The 18,960-nt window shown below is 37.2% G+C and overlaps 1 protein-coding gene across 2 annotated transcripts in view; it reads right to left on the reverse strand.

Moving 5' to 3' along the window:
- Nucleotides 1-18,960, reverse strand: part of LOC121519770 (neuropilin-1a-like) — a 157,309-nt gene that overhangs the window by 60,104 nt on the left and 78,245 nt on the right. For both annotated transcript variants that reach the window (XM_041802656.1, XM_041802657.1), the window contains 2 exons: nucleotides 16,533-16,703; nucleotides 1,818-1,984 (listed from right to left, as the gene is read on the reverse strand). In XM_041802656.1, the coding sequence (XP_041658590.1) occupies nucleotides 1,818-1,984; nucleotides 16,533-16,703 (338 nt within the window). The remainder of the gene's footprint in view (nucleotides 1-1,817; nucleotides 1,985-16,532; nucleotides 16,704-18,960) is intronic.

The following is an 18,960-nucleotide window of genomic DNA, read 5'->3' on the forward strand; positions in this document are numbered from 1 at the left end:
TTTCAACTATTAGAAAATTTGAGGGGCGCACAGATGGCCTAGCGGTCTACTGCGCTACCCATGTACTCAGGCAGCCCGGGTTTGAATTCGGCCTATGGCCCTTTGCCTCTCCCCACCCTCCTTCCTGTTTCTGAGTCTATCCACTGTCCTTCTCTATCTAAGAAAGGCATGAAGAGGCCCAAAAATAAATCTTAAAAGAAAAAGAAAGAATATTTGAAATAATTGTCTGGAATTTCCATTAAAGTTTAAGTAGTTTACTGGAAATACTGGATGAATTTGCCATTAAAATTTTCAGGAATTTTCATGGACATTTTGAGGAATATATCTTGGACATTTTCAAGCATTTTCATGGAAATTTTGGGAAATATATATAAATATTTGGAGGACTTTTTGACATTTTCAGACATTTTCATAACATTTTGGGAAATGTACTTGCAATTTTGGGGAATTAAATCTATGTTGTTTTTTTTTTTGGGGGGGGGGGTGCTTTAAATTTTTTTTGGCACTTTCAAGGAAACTTGGTAAGTATATTTGTTGGTTTGGGGAATTTAATTGCAGCTGGAGAAGACGATGTCAGTTGAAATTTCCTTATTTTTTTGGTGAAAATTATGGGAATTTATTAGGAGGTTTGGGTCATTTTAGTGGGAATTAGTTTGGAATTTTATGGATTTTTTTTTATTTTCAGGAGTTATTAGAATGTTTAAACTTTTTCTGAAATGGTTCCACTGAAAAATTTGAGAAATATCTGAAGAAATTTTGGGAACTTTTTACGAGAAACTTCAAGAATATGTTTTATTTTCCACAGAAATTTAGGTTGCTTCTCTGAAATTTTAGAGAATATGTGTTGCTATTGGACATTTTTCTTTGGCCAAATTTAATTTCTGTTCAAAGACAAGGCTGAGCATTTAAACCTGTCAGGTCCTACTCGTCCCTAATAAGTAGAAGAAACTAGAAATGCATTCAAACAGCTCAGGTCTCAGGAGGTTAAGGAAGAAGGTGATGGAGATGGAGCAGGTGTGTGTTGATGATGTGCATGCTTGATTTGCAAGGAAGGTGAGCCTATAATATGCAGACCATTGCATTTTTAATGTACAATATCAGTGGTTTGTGGTCGGTATGACTGCTACAAAACAAGCTGCATGTTTTGAAGGCCCAATACTGTATCTGACAATGTAGATTATATAATCACAGATCTTTTGATGGATGATGAAAGTCACATTTTTCTAAGTGCACTGAGAATCCCACAGTGCATTCTATTACTGCCTGAATAATCACAAAAATTAGACGCTCCAGAGAACAAAAACACTGAATATAACACACTTCATTTAAAAGCAGTCCCTGCATGAAGAAGTTTAACACATTTTCTCCCTCTCAAACTTTAACAGCAGTTAGTTTGACAAACTGAATCATCAAGAAGCAAAAAGATATTTAAATATGTTTAAAGAAATCCAGCCGAGTGCTGCTTTATTTCCACATTCTGCGACTGCAGACGGCTCTGTTAGATTTCACAGTGAATATAAGAAATGTCAACTGCGCTTGAGAGGCAGATTTCGATAAATAATGCATGTTGGCGTATTTCTTTCTGGCTTTTTGGGTCCCTTTTACGTGCAGAGAAGTGGTGCAAATGAGTGAACAATATTCAGACCAGATGTGAGTGAGATCTCAGCGGTACGACCAGGTTCAAATGGAGGAACACCGTTGGCATTCATGTGTTATGAGACCAGACTCTAAAATGAGCTGCAGTGTGACATAATTTCAGTTTTCATAATCCAGTTTGAGGTCCAGATTGATTTCTAATGCAGGTGAACGTGTCTGACCTGGATCCACTCCCTGACGGTGTCGTCTGAGGGCGTCCAGCCGTTCTCCGGGTAGTTGAGACGTGATCGTTCAGGGGACCAGTTGGAGTTGTACTGAGAGGAGGCGGTGATCTGCTCTGACGTTATTTCTCCTGACTGCATTCCCAGCGGCTCCATACAAGCGAAATCTGCAAAGACAGAGAAACTGCATTAGTAGAAGTTACAGAAGGGACATCAGCCAGCGCCAAAAGACAAAAAAGACCAGCTTTTAGTCAAAAAGGTGGATTCAGACAATGTTACAGTGTTCATTTAAGTTATATTACAAACAGGGGATGATGGTGTTCTTAATAATAACTCTAACTCTAAAATATCTTCATCCACATGACGAAGCAAAAAAGCTCTGATATGTGCGGTGAAGAGCACGCCATGTCAACAGAAGTCTTTGTGGGGAAATCAGCTCACTCAGAGACACCCAAACCCTTCAACACTGGCAGGTTTGTGTCTTCAAAGTGTCATATAAAGCAGCATTGACCATTCAGGTGTCTATTCATTAGCAGAGTGGGAGTGCAACTGTGCATTTTAGCATGTAAAACGTCCAGTTAGCAGTGGCAACACCAGCACAAGTTTGCTAAAGCCTGGCACACACTATAAGACAACTGTGCCAATTTAGGGCCCGATTTCCTCCCTCCCTCCACAGTCAGCAAAGGCCCCATTATCCCCATGAAAGGCCCCATGATCAGGGCTGCTCCAAAGTTTAAATAAAAAATATAAAACATGTTCAATAATTACAATCAGAAATGGAACGGAACAATCAGGAGCGAGCTGAGCCAAGGAGGAAGCACAACAAACACAGCCCTGGAGATGATAGCAAACATGAAGCACAGAGTTAGATGGCTGTCACAGCGTGAGACAAAAAGTGTACATAGCAATTACTACACCAGAAACTCTGCTTTTAAACCTTTTCACAAATAGGACATTTCTGTATTTCCTGTCTTCTGCCTGTCTTATCTAAAATGTGTTTGTTTTCCTCTATTGTTTTCATTTTTTTACCTTGAACAATTGAAGCAAAACTAAAAACTCTGTCCCTTATGTGCCTCACATTTCAAATGCATGCAGAGTTTCTGTTCCTGGAAAGAAAGTTGTAAAGACCACATTATTAAAGATAAGTAGATAACAGAAGAGTCCTTGATCCAAAACTTCATTATTCCTCTTCACATTTACATTGAGGTCAAAAAGAGAAATGTTTGCTATCAGAACTGTTGTAAATGTCTTTTAATATAAATCTAATAGCTTTATTACACACTCCATTAGCTGGATGAACTCAATTCTGCTCTTTCGCTCTCTATGTTGTTGCTGCTAATGGTTAAATTTATCATTAAAGATAAAGTTCATTTCGTCTCTGAGTCATGCAGGAAAACAAGTGAGTGTTGTGGTTAAAGCATCACTCAGATGTAGTAAAGTCTGAGTCCTGCTGGGCTCCCAGTCCCAGCAGTAAAGGAGTCGTGGCGACAATTCATAGGCCGGGCCGTGACGCTGGTCTTTGTACAGTATTCATAAATTAACACTGAGTCTACACGCAGATATTTACAGCTGAAAAGCACTGAATCTATCACCGGATCTCATTTAAATTCCAAAAACAACATGCTGTTTGGTTTTAGGGAAGGTTTTAGTTTGATTATGATACCAATATAAACACGTTCCACTACTTTTAAAGCTGAACGCATAAGAGAAGATAGCCAAAATAACCAAACGTATGTTAAAAATTCTGAAAAATATATTATCGTTTGGTAATTTCCGTCTTAATGTCATCAAAATGACTGAAGTTAAGGGGCTTTTCTCAAACTAATAGTCTATTTATTCATTTTTTCTCAGTAAAACAGAAGTTATTTACCCAGAAAATGTCAAAAATTATTAAAAACAGACACATCAAAAGCCTCTATCAGAGTCCATAGCATGGTAATATTGCATCTGAGATCTATGATTCAAAAACTACAATATTTAGGCCTCAAATAACAGTCCATAAACCAACTGGTGACTCTGTGTAGGCTGTTAATGTTGCTTTATTTGTTGATGTGATGGGTAGATTCAGCTTTGATTTTTAGCTTTGCCCAAAGTGTGTGGAGAGCAATGCTGATTAGATTAAATAAACCAAAAAGCCTGACTCTCACAACTTAAAAATCTTTAAAAAATGTCAGAGTCAATAATGAGTGTCCAAACAAGGCAGATAATGTGCCGCGAGAATTTCCATCATAGTCTTTTCCCCCAACAACTTTTTGCTGAAAATTCACCAAGAAAAAGAAAAAGTATGGCTAAAGTCCTGGAGAGGCTGTAAAAATGGGTTTATGAGTTAAGAAGTGAGCTGGAGGTGAGTAGAAATGGGTTTTCTGCCGTTTTTGTGCCCTTCCCCAGCCAGCTGGCTTCCCAGTAGACCGTATTCCCACAGCGGCCATGTTCCTGTAACATCATGCTCAGTCAGTGAAGCTCACATGTTATCATGTCCTGTTTCTGTTTTCAAGGTTGGAAGTCGTTAAAAAAAATCTGAAAATTATTTTCATGTCATCACTTGCTGACTGATATATAGAACAGTCTCTGTGACCTGTCAGGTTAGTAAAACTCACAACCTAGAGTAAACGACGACAGCACCACAACATTTGAGCTTCCTCTGCTGAGTGTAGCGTAAACAAAACTAAGTGAAGTTAATTTCAGTGGCTTTTTCTAACAAACATTTAATCTTTGTTTTAAGATTAAAATTTACTTTAGTACTACGCACATTTGTCATTTTCACTCTTTGTAGTTTGAGTCCAGTCTTAAGTCAATAAAAGGTCAAAATATTTCCTAGTTTTACATCTATTTATTCCATTGTTTTGCCACTTTTTAACCCTTTGCGGGTTCTTATATCCATTTTCTTACCAAATTTTTCCCACCATTTACCCCTTTTTGGAACTTAAGGCCCATTTATGCCACTGTTTTGCCACTTTCTTTAATCCCTTTTTGAAACCTAACGTCCATTTTTGCCAAATCATTGCCACTTTTTACCCTTTCTGGACACTTGAGGGCCATTTAACCCACTGTTTCGCCACGTTTTACCCCTTAATTGACACTAAACGGCCATTCTTTTGCCACAATTTTGCTACTATTAACCCCGCTTTCCAGTGTTCAGCCACTTTGTACCCCTTTTTGACACATTTTCCAGTTTTTTGCAAAATTTTTGCCCCAATTTCCTCCTTTTTGGAACTTATGTCCCATTTATTCCAATGTTTTGCCACATTTTACCCCTTTTTGACACTATGTCCATTTCTTGCTACATTTTTTCCAGTATTTACCCTTTTTACGAACTTATGTCCCATTAATGCCACTGTTTTGCAACTTTTTACCCCTTTTTTTAAAACTTAATGTTCATTTTTTTCCAAATTTTTTGCCTCTTTTCACCCCTTTTTGACAGTTTCCATTTCTTGCCACATTTTTACCACTATTTACCGCTTTTTGGAACTTATGTCCCTTTAATGCCACTATTTTGCCACTTTTTACCCCTTTTTGTTACTTAATGTCCATTTTTTGCCTTATCTCTTCCACCATTTACCCCTTTCTGACATTTAATGTCCATTTTTTGCTACATTTTTGACACTATTTACCCCTTTTGGCCCTTAGTGGCAGTGATGCTCTTCCAGGTGGCTTGGATAACTTTTGAGATACCTCACACAAAAAGAAAAATCTGATGAGATAATTTTGAGAAGCATAAAAAAATCAGGGCTTCGCATAATTTTTTCAGAAGGGGAGGCCTGAAGCTGACCCAGTTATCTGGTATTGTGCACGCCTCTTTAGCTGATTGTTCACTCTAACTAAACATGAGGTTCTCCTCTGTGGACGGATTCTCCACACTGTGTTGGACTCATGAAACCGTTTCCAAACAGCTTTTGAATAAACTCTAAATACATGTCTGTATCTGTGAGCAGCAGTGTCCACTGTAACAGCAGGGGGGCTTGGGGAAGGAAGAGGGAGTGGGGGGACTAAAGGAAACCTGAGTGTTTGTGTGCGTGTGGGAGGGCTGTCTGGAGACACGGGGTCTGCCAGACTGACACAAACACACTTATATCACTCAGAGTTACACAAATAAAGCAAAGGGAGAAAGTTTGCTTGCAACACCACCAAATTTCAGCACCGACTTGTTTCTATTTTAAGCCACAGTCTTCCAATTTAGAGATATCCCAACTGAATATCTCCAGTATTTGATTTGAAAACTTCCTCCTCACAATATAACGGTAAAATACCAGTCAGTTTGTTCTTATATTCCTAAAAGTTCTTTGTGTTTCCTCAGCCTACTCTTCTCTTTTACTTCTCTCATTCCTATTCATGAGACGGCCTCGGTGTCTCCCTCACAGCAGGCGCTAGGGACAAACTTCAACCTCGTCCTCCTACCTCTCCATCCTAAAAGAAAGACAAGGATATAAACTGACGCCCCCACCATCATTCAGATGATCAAAGGCCCAGCTGGAGGCCATTTCTCCTGCTGATGATGGGGGCAAAAAGAAAGAAAACTGTAAATTCACTGCAGGGTAACAAAGTTTGATTCTACAGAGGCTGTTAGTAAAGAAACTGCTGGAAGAAAAAAGGTTGTTTAGAGCTGCGGTTGCCAACACTTTTCTTTGAATGCAGCCCCCAAAGCCCCGTCTGATGAACTCATGGGCCTCTTCATCAACAAGCAGGAGGTCCGAACGGATTTAGAAGCATTCAAGGCTCAGCCTGACCGGTGGTGGATGAATGTTTAACTATTTTAGCTTCCTAATTCAAGAATATCTTAATATTTGAAGAAAGAATATATAAATAATGTATCCAATCAGTGTTTAATGTATGTGATAATGTCTTTTAGCTTACTGTTACCACTGTTACGCATGAATTCAACGACCATTTTGTTAACTGATTTAATTCTTAAAAAACTTTTACTTTTAAAGAACTTCTTAAATTGTTAAGAGTTTACTCAGTCATCCAAAGCTCTATTAACATGCATCACCTACTTTAGCCACTAAGTCTGACTGTTTTAGCATTTAGGCTATTGACCCTGACCACATTTTTGTCCATAAGGGCAAATTTTCACTTTTGTTTTGCAATCACTTTTGTTTTGTTGCATATTTCATGATCTTTTGTAGTTTTTTTTTTCCTTAATACATTTTGAAATTCCAATTTTGATTATTAACGGGCCTACAGCTTACTTAAGCCATTCATGACAAAAATGTCAGCTTTGAAAAACATCCATTAAAATCATAAAAATATATTTTGCTTTTTTAAAATTTCCTTTTATCAACTTCACTCTGGATTAAAACTACCACATGTTTTGATATTTTTTGTACTTTTTAAATCCCCCAAATAATTTAATATTTGGTAGATTTGATCAGGACTGAAGTTTATTGAAAGATTTAAGCCAAAACAAAGTGGAAATAAAATTATCCGCAATATTTTTATGGCAGTTTTTGGAAGTGGACATTTTTGTCCATACATGGCTTAGCAAGAAAGTAATGTTTAAATCTGACTCTACACAAAAACTAAAAATGCATTAAAAAGCAATTTTGTTGCTCATGTTTGACAAATCCAACCACCTGACACATTTCATAAAAAATAGCCCAAGTATTTTTAGGACATCTCTGTCAAATTGGCATTTGAATGGTTAAAATATGTGACAGTTTTTATCAGAACTGAAGTTAATAAAAAAAAAATACTAGATACTATATACTAATAGTATATAATACTAAATACCAAATCTTTAAATAATATCAGAGTGTATATTTTTGTCCTGAATGGATTGTTTGGGTCTAAACCTGAATGGCACTGGAGGGTTAAACTAGCTAAACTTCTGTAAATCATCTACTTAAGCTAGCTTTGTTTATTAGATTTGAAGTAAACAGATTACTTTAACCATGAATCACTTACAGAAATAACTATTTTTATTTTTTAGCATAGCTTAGCATATAAAAGTCAGCTATTCTAACCATTCATTGCTCACTGTGGCTAACTCTTTAAACTGTTTCACATTTTGGCTACAAAGATGGCTAACCCTGCAGATTAAATCCTACAAATTTAAGCCAACTTTTCAAACTGTTTAATGTTTTTTAGGTAATATTGTCAACCATTCATGGCTCACCTTAGCTAGGTAGCTTAGCTGATTAGCATTTAGACTGTTAAACCATCATATTTCATAAATCATTTACCAGTTACTTTGGCAAACTATTCCAACTCTATATATTTCAAGCTAATCCTGTTAACCAGGAATTGCTCACTACAGCTAACTCGTTCATCTGTTCAACATTTTGGCCATTAAGCTGGCGTGGTTGTAAAAGCATTAGGCTACTTAAGCTAACTATTCTTATGAAGTCAGTAAATAAAATCACCCATGCATTGCTCTATAAAGCTAACTAGTCCAGTTGTTTAGCATTTAGGCTATTAAGCTAGCTTTTCAAATCGTGTTTAACTTACTAAAGCTAACAATTTCAACTTTGAAAGTAATCCCATCAACCTTTCAGTGCTCACTATATCCAATTTCAACTGTTTACCATTACGGCTAACATGCTAGCTGATGTAGTATTCCTGTTTATGAATTTTTTATGAGTTTCACTTTTCAGAAGCCAGCTATGCCTATTCCACCCACAAACTGCGCATTCAGCTAACTTTATATCAGCAAAAGCATTTATGATGGTAGATTACTTAGTAAAACACGCGTCATGTACTTGAGCTAACTATTCCAACTGTTTTGCATTTCAGGAGCTAGCTATGTCAAGCTAAGGCTTGCTTAATATAGCTAACTGTTTTTATTGTAGTCACCGTATAAATTTAGCGATAGCCTTCAGATCAACCAGGGTGTGGTAGGCTAAATTGTTTTAAATTTACATCTTCTGTAGCCTACACTTCATTTTCATTTACTGAATCATCTTAGGAAACTATTTCAACTGTTAAGCTTGCAAAAAGCTAGCTAACTGTAAAAAGTATGCTCACTTTAAGATAGTAAGGATGAATTAAATCCATTAATTGATACTAGATTTATTACTATAGTATGTTCTTTACCAAGGCCTACTATTTAGCCAACATTTTGGTCATTTGCCAGACTACTTTTTACCTGATATTTACACAACATTAACATTTTTCGCTACCATTATTTTTTATTCATTACTTTTAGGCTCAGTATTGTAATGTTTCCTCTATTGTTTACTGATGCATTCAACTAACCCAGCAGACCTACTGCCTATATCTAACTATAAATGAACCATTAGGTCTGAACTTTTTAACAATAACCATTCTTTTAACTATTGGAACGATTCTTAGTTCATCAGTTCAGCCTCTTTTATTAAGTGCTATCACCCATAGGGACGCTTCTGCTGGCGAAGACAAAAAGAAAGTGGTGTCCAGGTGTAACAGCAGTCCTTAATTGTGGATATTATTCCTTACAAAACGTTATCCTGTTTTTTCCTAATTAACTGAGTTATAATCTTCCATAAAGCCCTCTGGTAAGTGTTAAAGTAGCCTACAAGCACCCTTGGCTGGGAATTACTGGCTTATAGCCATCAGAGTGGTAGTAAAATTTGTGGAAAAGATAATGTGATTTAGTTTGGTGAGAGGCTTTAATTCAATCTTTGGAGCTTAGACGGGTCTGAAGGCAAAGTAATTGTGACTGTGAGTGTGTTCATGCGTATGTGCAACTAAAGCTAACATAATTAGAGCTTTGTCTAACACCAGTGCTGCTCCCAGCCATTCCAGTTAAGACTAGAGGGACCGATTTATCTCTCTACCACACATACATAGAGCCCAGACATGTCTGATACATGTAGACTACATCCATGTTTTATCACCTTGTCATGAACACTAACCGTCCACAACAAAAGCCACACACACATGTATGAAGCCATACAGGGCCTACATCTTCTGCCTGTGGCAAAAACAAACAATAGAAGAGAAAAACACAAGATAATTACGTTGACCCCCCCTCCAGGAATGTCTGCATATGTGTATTAGTCAGGTGCATTTTCCAGGCCAGTGCATTCTTTGATGTGGCATCACATATAAATATGTAAATCAGCCTACATCCTATAAAGGGTAAAAACATGCAGGAGAAATGGACTGACTGGTGTAGAGGAACCGCTGTCTTTGTAAACGTGTATCTCTTATTTGTTTAATGGATTTTTAAAGTAGATATTAACCGGAGCCTCAACTTGTAGGTCAAAATGAATGAAAAGACCATAAAATGTTTAGAAATGGGGGCCAGCAGCCTTGAAGTTAGTTTGTGCGCCCACATGTAAAAAGGCTGATTGCCTGGTTCCTTTCCTGTAAGACATTCCCTACTCTCGCTACTCTCACTTATACCATCTTCTAACCCAAATCTAATGAGACCCTAACCTTTTAAGAGGTAAAATAAAGGATCTAATACCCTAAAACTGAGATTTGTACATTCAAACCTCAAATAAATATGAGTTTCTCTGCTGAAAAGATAAAAAACCAACAACAAAAGCTTCATAAAAATTATTGAACAGCGCTTGAGGCTAGACAGCTTAAATAGTGAATTATGGAATGATGTTTTAATTTTAGGCTATCTCATAGAAGATTTAGGAGTTGTATCAACACTACAAGGTCAGGCATTGTGGGAAAATTAAAGCAGAGATTTTGTCTCTTATATATACCACCAGTGGTGTAGTGCAGTGGTTCTCAACTTGGGGTTCGGGACACCCTTTGGGGCCACTAGACTCTGAGAGGGGTTCTACAGTTATTTCTAAAAAAACTAAAATTATTTTTCAAATTTCACATTTTCCACTTTACACCGACTTTGCTAAATTCAAACCTGTTTTTATCACTTGTACCCACCAATTATGCAAATTTTAACACATTTTTGCCACTTAAAACCCATTTTGTCAAGTTTAAACCCTTTTCACCACTTTTTTTCTGCCTGTTTATGCCACTTCTAAACCACTTCTTGCCACTTTACACCTATTATTGCCCCATTATTTCCACCATTAACCAGATTTTACCACTTTTTACATCAATTTTTGCCCGTTTTAACCAAATTTCATAATTTGTTATACCCAGTTCTGCCAATTTTGACCTGATTTCTGTCTCATTTAACCCATTTTTGCCAGTTTCAACTAATTTTTCTTCCCATTTCACATAATTGTCCACCCTTTTATGCCCCTTTGAACCCATTTCAACCACTTTTTAATCCCCTTTTACCACTGCTACCCCATTTCTGCTACTTACGAACTCCCATTTTACCACCTTTTTCACAATCTTTTAGTCATCTTTAACACATTTTACCTATTTTTAATCCAATATTAATTCTGTTATTTAGAAAAGGGATTTACACTTTTTCAGGAGGCTTTTTACTATGGCACAATATAATTTTTAATAAGTAATAATTCGATAAGAGCGATCATTCAGGTTAGAAAAAAATAAAATATGTATATCACAGCTTAACTTTACAATGGACCAGGATTTTGCTGACCTCCATGGTCACCCAGTCTAGCTGGGCCCCAGAAAGCTCTCCCATATATCCCCCCTTATGGACAGCCTTGTCTGCACACGAGTATTCTTGAATGTGCATGGCTGTGTTCAACCACCTTCAGGTATTTATTTTGGGGGTGGCGGGCTGAAAAGTTCGAGAACCACTGGTGTATAGTGGTGTTTGCAGAAGCGGGTATACTCTAATTTCCAACATACTCTAAAGCAGCAAGGGATAACCTCCCCCGTTACAAAAAAGACAAGTAAGACCATCCTGCATGTTTAGTTCAACTAAAACTCCAGCACTCCACTGTTAGCACAGATTATCATGAAATCAACGTCTAAACAAGAGCGGGTTTTACAATCACCACTGCAGGCTGAGACAACTCTACATTTGAGAGTATTTTTTAGCAGTTTAGGTCAGGATCATTTGTAAAAACACTGAACAAGTGTATTCAGATGACTTTTTGTTGTCTTTGCTGTCATTTGGAGATGAGATTTGGAAGTGGGTGTACTCACTATACTAGTGCATACCCCGCTCTACGCCTCTGGATACCACTGCTGTCACACCAGCCTGTTTCACTGCTGCACAAGGTTACAATAGTTTTAGGTTTTTCATTCGTTTTCACTTTCTGTGTTAAATTTAAGTTTAGTTTTAATCCGTTTTGACTGCTGGTTCGTTAGTTTAGTTTAGTTTTTATTTGGGAAAAGGCTTCATTTTAGTTTAGTTTTTATTAGTTTTAGTTAGATGTCAGGGCTAAGTGAACATTATACATTTTTTTAAAACATATTCAGCCAGGCTACTCTTCACTTTTTAGTCAATTATTTAAAGATGATGTTTGAATACAACTCCAGACATAAAGCTACCACTGTGTGAGGTCTTAACCAATCAAATCAGGCCGTTTTCACTCTCTAGACTTGGGTGTAGGTGCCAGTCAGTTTGGTTGTGTCAAACACTAAAACTAAGGATGTTTTGTCTTTATTTCTATTTTATTTTAGTTAGTTTTGTAAGTGCACGATATAGTTTTAATCAGTTTTTGGTTTTTTTTTGGTAAAGCTAAGTTTTTATTTAGTTTCAGTTAATTGAAATGATTTTCAAATTTTAGTTTTCGTTATTTAGTTAACTATAATAACCTTTCTGCTGCAGACTGAAGCAGAAGACTTAAACTGTTTTTATGTGTCTGGTTCATTAGATAATACTCAAAGCTTATTAAAGTGAGACTGTCAATTTAATGAGGACAATAAAAACTGAATACTTTCAAGAACCACAATGTGGTAATTGGCCAGACATAATCAATAGATTTAATGCACTTAAATATCAGTTTAGTCATTCTGAAAGAGCATTTTATGTTCCTTTTCCTCAAGTATTTTTTCCCCAAAAGCTCAAATCTTAACTGGAACCTAAATCTATGAACCAAAATTGATGGGAAAACCTTAAAATGCTATGGAGAATGGAAACTTAAGCATTCAAACCACAGATAAGTAGACATTCCACTGTTAAAATGATTTCTGGATACTGAACTAAACCCTTTAAGGCAGACTTGCAAAAATAAATTACTGTTTTCTGTGGCATATATTAAGCAAGTTTAGCAGTCACATCTACTCTACATTGCAATAGGACTTTGAGAGTTCAAATGAGGAAAAAAAGGAAATTTAATGCCTTCACAGAGCAGTGTATGAACCGGTATGAGCATGGACAGAACAGCTAAATGATTTGATGTCTTTAAATATCAGTTTAGTGGATTTTAGAGTAAATTTAACACTTTTTTTTACCCTCAATATTCTTCCATCAATTTGAGCCCCAATATGGATGAAAAGGCCCTAAAATTAAAAAAAAAAGAGAGAGAAAAGAAAAGATGTCTGACTATAAAATTCCTCTGCTAAAGATATAATTGTATACCAGCTAAAGAATTACAAAAATGTTGAATGGCCATCCAAACTTTTTTCTCCTTTTTGATAAGAGAAAACAGCAAACACAATTCTTTCACACACCACTGTGGAACGCTTAAAACTGCACAGCTGGCTGATTCAGCGTCTTTATATCAATTTAGCAAATTTAAAAGTGAAATTTATGTTCGTTTTCCCCCAAAGTTCCCCTTTTAGCTACTGTGGGACCTTATGTAAACTCACCTCTCACATTCCTGCACAGAGGTCAGCGGGGTTGAGGTTACCAGAGTGCAAAAACCATACGGGCCAACATAACTTAAATCTCTGCAGGCACTCAAACTAAGACAGACAGCTTTTTAAAAGAACATGTGGACTCCACACATGAAATATAAAATACGCCCAAAAAAGAAGCTGATCAACAAATGAGCAAACACAGTGAGATATGATCGTGATCTGTGACATCTGCCAAACGCATTGTTCAGTCTGAGATAAAGAGTTAAAGTAGGTCAAACAGATGAGAATGTAAAACCATTTGAATCAGAGCCAGATTAGATTTAAGCTACGGCTGAGAGATAAGACACATTAATGTTTGAAGTCAGACTCTGATATTTGAAATTGAATCCGGCCTGAATCAAACTGAAGCTGAAGAAAAGATCATACAGTTGGTTTTATCCTGCAAGGATCAACAGATTGGATAAGAGCCGTGGATCAAGAATCACATCTGGAATCAACAGGAAACATCTCTTTTATGAATAATAATGAACAAACTTTTATTTCCTCTCATTTATGGTGCTGGTCATTTTTAGCAGACAAAACACTCTTTCAGGAGTGTAAAAGAAGAGACGTGTGATATTTGATGAAGTGCAGATCATTACTGATCGATCCACTGAGCTGTGTGGAGTTTTTCAAAGTGAAAGGATTAGAGGTTGACAGATGCTGATTTTTCAGGGCTGATTATTGGTCATTTAAAAAAGTGATGACCAATACTTGATAGTAACTTATGTGCATCTAGACATAAAATAATCCAAGAGCTGCAGTCATAAAAAGAGCAAAATTAATAATTTAGTGCCAGCTTGACAAACAGGAAGTGGTGGGTTGTGTCACTGATTCCTTATGACAACCAGGCGATTGGATAGTTTTGTGGATCGATCATTAGAAAAGACTTGGAAATGAGACACAATGCACCAAAACCAGAGTGTTTGATCGATTAATTGATTGGTAATCAGTAAAATAAAACATTGATGCAGAAAACTGGCCAAAAGTAGAAAATCGGCCCAGATAATCAGCCAGGATGGTGATTGGCTGAGCTCAGAAGGAGCAGTGGTGTCCACTGTACCTTAACCCTTAAAGCTCACAGCTACTTTTTTCACTACCATGTCTGGACTTTCTGTCTTGAAAAGCTTGTAAAACATCAACCAGCAGTAGAGATGCAACTGGTTGACTACCCCTCCCACAATGCATTGATCAGTGTTAACTTTGTCGACTAAAACTATGACTAAAACTATTCGTCGACAACCTTTTTTTTCATGACAAAGACTAGACTAAGACTAACAAAAACAGATCTGTGATGACTGAAACTGACAAAAACTAAGTCAAGTGTTTGTCAAAATGACTAAAACTAGACCAAAATGTAGTTTAGTTTTCGTCGGACATTTAAAATCCGTGATATTTCTCCTCTGTGGATAAATCTGCCAAAAACAATGCAGCCGGAGCTGTTCTGCCTCTCAGCTGTAGAAAGCAGGGACCCCAGGTTTAGCAGGGTGTAGAGAACACAGTACCATGATTTAGGCAAGAAAATAAATGCTTGGACTAAAAGCAAAGACTAAAATGAGAGGACTTTTATGGACTAAAACTAGACTGAAACAAAAAAGGATAGAAATGACTAAAATGTGACTAAAACTAAAATGCATTTCATTTAAAGACTAAAACTAAGACTAAAATTAAAAATAGCTGCCAAAATTAACACTGTTGCAGTTATCAAAAAGGAGATGCCCTGGACAGAAAGCTGGAGTAAATGATTGAAAATGGATTAAAAATGGATAAAAAGATTCTTATTAATGGATCTAATAATCTGGATTTAATCTTTAAAGACCCCAAAAAAGTCACAGAATTTCTGGGCTCGCTAGAACGGCGTCCTTTAGGGCCACAGAAACATCGAGGGTAGCAAACCAACAACAAGAAGGTCAGCTTTCAGAGGAAAAAAAAGTGTCTATGACTTACAGTTCAAAAGTTATCAACATTTTTATAAACTTGTCACTTCTTGTTATTTACGACAACACCATCTTGAGAAACCCCGGAAAGTCAGCCGAGTTCTGGGCTCATTAGAAAATGTTCAGTAAGAGCTACAAATGCATGAAGAACATTATCAGAGAGGCACAACGGGGAGCTTTAAGATAAAAAAAATAAATAATAATTAAGTGCCTACGACTTAAATGTAACCAAGTGATTTATGAAGGGATGGAGAGCTCTAAGGGTTAACTATGGCTCAACAAAAAGGACAAAAAGCATGTGATTTATGCAACTATTAAAGTTGAATGCCTTCATTTCAGATCTTATTTACTCTGTGATGAGCATATCAATGCTGTCAGCTGTAATAAAAATGCCTCAAAGAGTTGGAAAAAGCTGGCTTTTGTATGAGTCTAAATGAAAAAATAAACTCCTAACCATTTTAGTTCCATAACAAAGAGAGCCAAAGGTCACCTGATCACCAGAAAACCAATGATTCTTTATGTACCTGCTATTTCAGGAATTTTTAAGGCAAAAAGCCATGATATTATACATTTTAATAAAGAAATGACAGGAAATTTAACATCTTGAGATTTTTCACTGATGCTTGATAAGAAATAGCAACAGTTAAGGATTTTTTGGTGTCTATGAAATGTTTAAACCCAGTTTATGGCGGTAAAAAGCTTTAAAAACAAGTGAATCATCAATGACAGTAATGATAGATGGGTGCCCAAGAGGGACATTCATTTTTCCAACCAAATCTTGTATAAATGTAGATATTTTTTCCTGCTGAAGTTCCACCTTTTCTTGCCTTGTGTTGACGGAAAAACTTGAGACATGGTTATTTTGAGGGTTTAAATATCTCCAGCATCTATTTTATGTGACTGATATTTTAGGAGGGGAATGATTCCTTTTAGTCAGACTAGTTTTCCTGATTGAAGTCTGGTGATATATCTTTAAAGAGCGTGGGAGCTTGAATGCGTATTTTGAGGTGTTACCTCCAGCCAAGAGGACTGTATTTTTGTGTTTTTATAGTGTCGAAACCACTATGACAAAGGAACATCCAGGAAAACGCACCCTGCTTCTCTCTGATGCCAGATGACATGTCCCCCCCGCCCCCTCCCCCTTTCCCTTATCACTAATCCAGCTGCTCACCCTCGTCTTCGTGCCCCGGGGGCAGACTCCTGTCCCGGATGGTGTAGTTGGCAGAGAAGCCCTCCCTGGCGATGGCGTTGTCTGTGGTGATGGTCATGGACAGGATGCCGGTGTAGGAGATCACACGGCCCGGGGACGTCTGGCCACAGTAGCGGCCAATGTGGGGACCCACTGAGGAAGGAGGAGAGAGAGAAAGGAGGTCAGAGGAGGAAAACTGAAGCACGAAATAGTGGGGACACAAAGGGAGCGAGAGATGGAGCAGGAGAGGTGAAGAAAAAGGAAAACGTCAGCTTCATCACTCATCAACAGCAGAGTGCTTTTTATTATTCACTTTGTCCTCTCCTGCCCTCAGAGCCCTGGGAAATGTTTCGTGACTTTGAGTGAAAACACAGACGAAAAGCTTGTTTTTCTGCAGAGAACGAGTGTTCAAACATGTCAAATTTAGGTTAAAAGCACCCAAAACTTCAAGTCATTTTAAATCTGCTGTGTTTGGAGACAAACGCAAAGAAACGTCGATCTCCTTCCAGCAGAAGCCTCGCACTTCTTATGAGTGATGTGGCACCTTTGGATGGGAATAAAGCTCAGATGGTAGGTGGCAAAAACACTCATTTTCAAAACATATGGTGTCATATAAACACTCTTTATAAGCTGCAAAGGCAAAGTCTTAAAAAGCAAAGCACGGGAAAACTTAAATTCAGTTTCTCTACAGTGAGAGGACAGAAGTAGCACACTCTCCATGCATCAGAAGGAACCCTATGTCTGCAAACCTGATCAAATTTAACTACAATTTTAGAACCCAGTCTGTTTTATTCCAGTCTTGCAGAATAAAATGTCAGAAAACTCCGACTCTGAGTTCACTCCTGGCCACAGAAAAAAAGAAAGCCAGACCTTCAGACATTCCCTTCCAGTTTTGGTCTCTCACACATTACATTCGAGTCACAGAGCTAAGCCTCCATTTTTCAGAGAGATAAATCCCTGCAGTCTGTGAAAAAGCCCAGAGGTGGTTAACAACATTTACTGCAGTTTTCAGGTGTTTCCACAATCCTCAGAAACTTTTCTGCCCATCGGGGGGACAAACAAGGTAAGGTAACCTTTGAAGCTGTCATTTCTGAAGACATTTCTTCACGGGGCTCTTATTACTACAGGGGAGGACAATATTTTATAGAAATGCCTCCATTCCACACAAATATACTCTCTTTACTTATTCAGAATGGTAAGCTGCATTTTCTCCTTTAAAAGCACAGCTGACCTGCTTACTCTGACTAAGATTACATACTGCAACACCATGATGACAAACAATTACAGTAACTCAATTCAACAGTTTAATTCATCCCTTTTAGGGGAATTTGTCTGGAACTACTTGTACATGAAGACGCAATAATTATGATTAGAATCAGAAATATGGAAGAAAAACTTTTTTCTTTTTGTGTGAGACAACTGAAATAGAATAGCCATATTTGTCAACTTTTTGACTTCATTCTCATTTCTTTTCAAAATCTAAACCAAGGAATTCAGGTTGTAAAGAGGAATGTTCATTTTGGCAGCTTTTTAAATCTAGTCTCAGTCTTCAGAGCCTTCAAAGTCTTCCAATCGAGGACAAAAAGGAGGAAAACGTCATCCGCTAGACCACAACAAAAAAGAAAAGTTTGTCCAATTCATCAACTTATTGCACACTAAAGTGTTCTTTGTCAAATTTTGTCCAACTAGAGGAAACAAAAGAGGAAATTTTGCACAATGTTTTCCATTTAGAGGACTCCAAAGGTAGAAATTGGTCAAATTTGTGCATTTAGAGGACTCCAAAGGTAGAAGTTGGTCAAATTTGTGCATTTAGAGGACTCCAAAGGTAGAAGTTGGTCAAATTTATGCATTTAGAGGACTCCAAAGGTAGAAATTGGTCAAATTTGTGCATTTAGAGGACTCCAAAGGTAGAAGTTGGTCAAATTTATGCATTTAGAGGACTCCAAAGGTAGAAATTGGTCAAATTTGTGCATTTAGAGGACTCCAAAGGTAGAAATTGGTCAAATCTGTGCATTTAGAGGACTCCAAAGGTAGAAGTTGGTCAAATTTATGCATTTAGAGGACTCCAAAGGTAGAAATTGGTCAAATTTGTGCATTTAGAGGACTCACCAAAGGTTAGAATTGGTTCAAAGTTTATGTTCATTTAGAGGACTCCAAAGGTAGAAATTGTCAAATTTGTGCATTTAGCAAAGGACTCCAAGAGGTAGAAGTTGGTCAAATTTATGCATTTGAGGACTCCAAAGAGAGCACTATGGTCAAATTTTGTGCATTTAGAGGACTCCAAAGGTAGAAATTTGTGAAATATGTCCATTTAAAGGACACCAAAGATGGTATGTTATCCAATTTGACCATTTAAAGGATATCGAATATGAAAAATCTGCACATTGTGCATTTAGAGACTACAAAAGAG

This window comes from Cheilinus undulatus, linkage group 13 (genome assembly GCF_018320785.1).
Source record: "Cheilinus undulatus linkage group 13, ASM1832078v1, whole genome shotgun sequence".
Taxonomy (NCBI): Eukaryota; Metazoa; Chordata; class Actinopteri; order Labriformes; family Labridae; genus Cheilinus; species Cheilinus undulatus.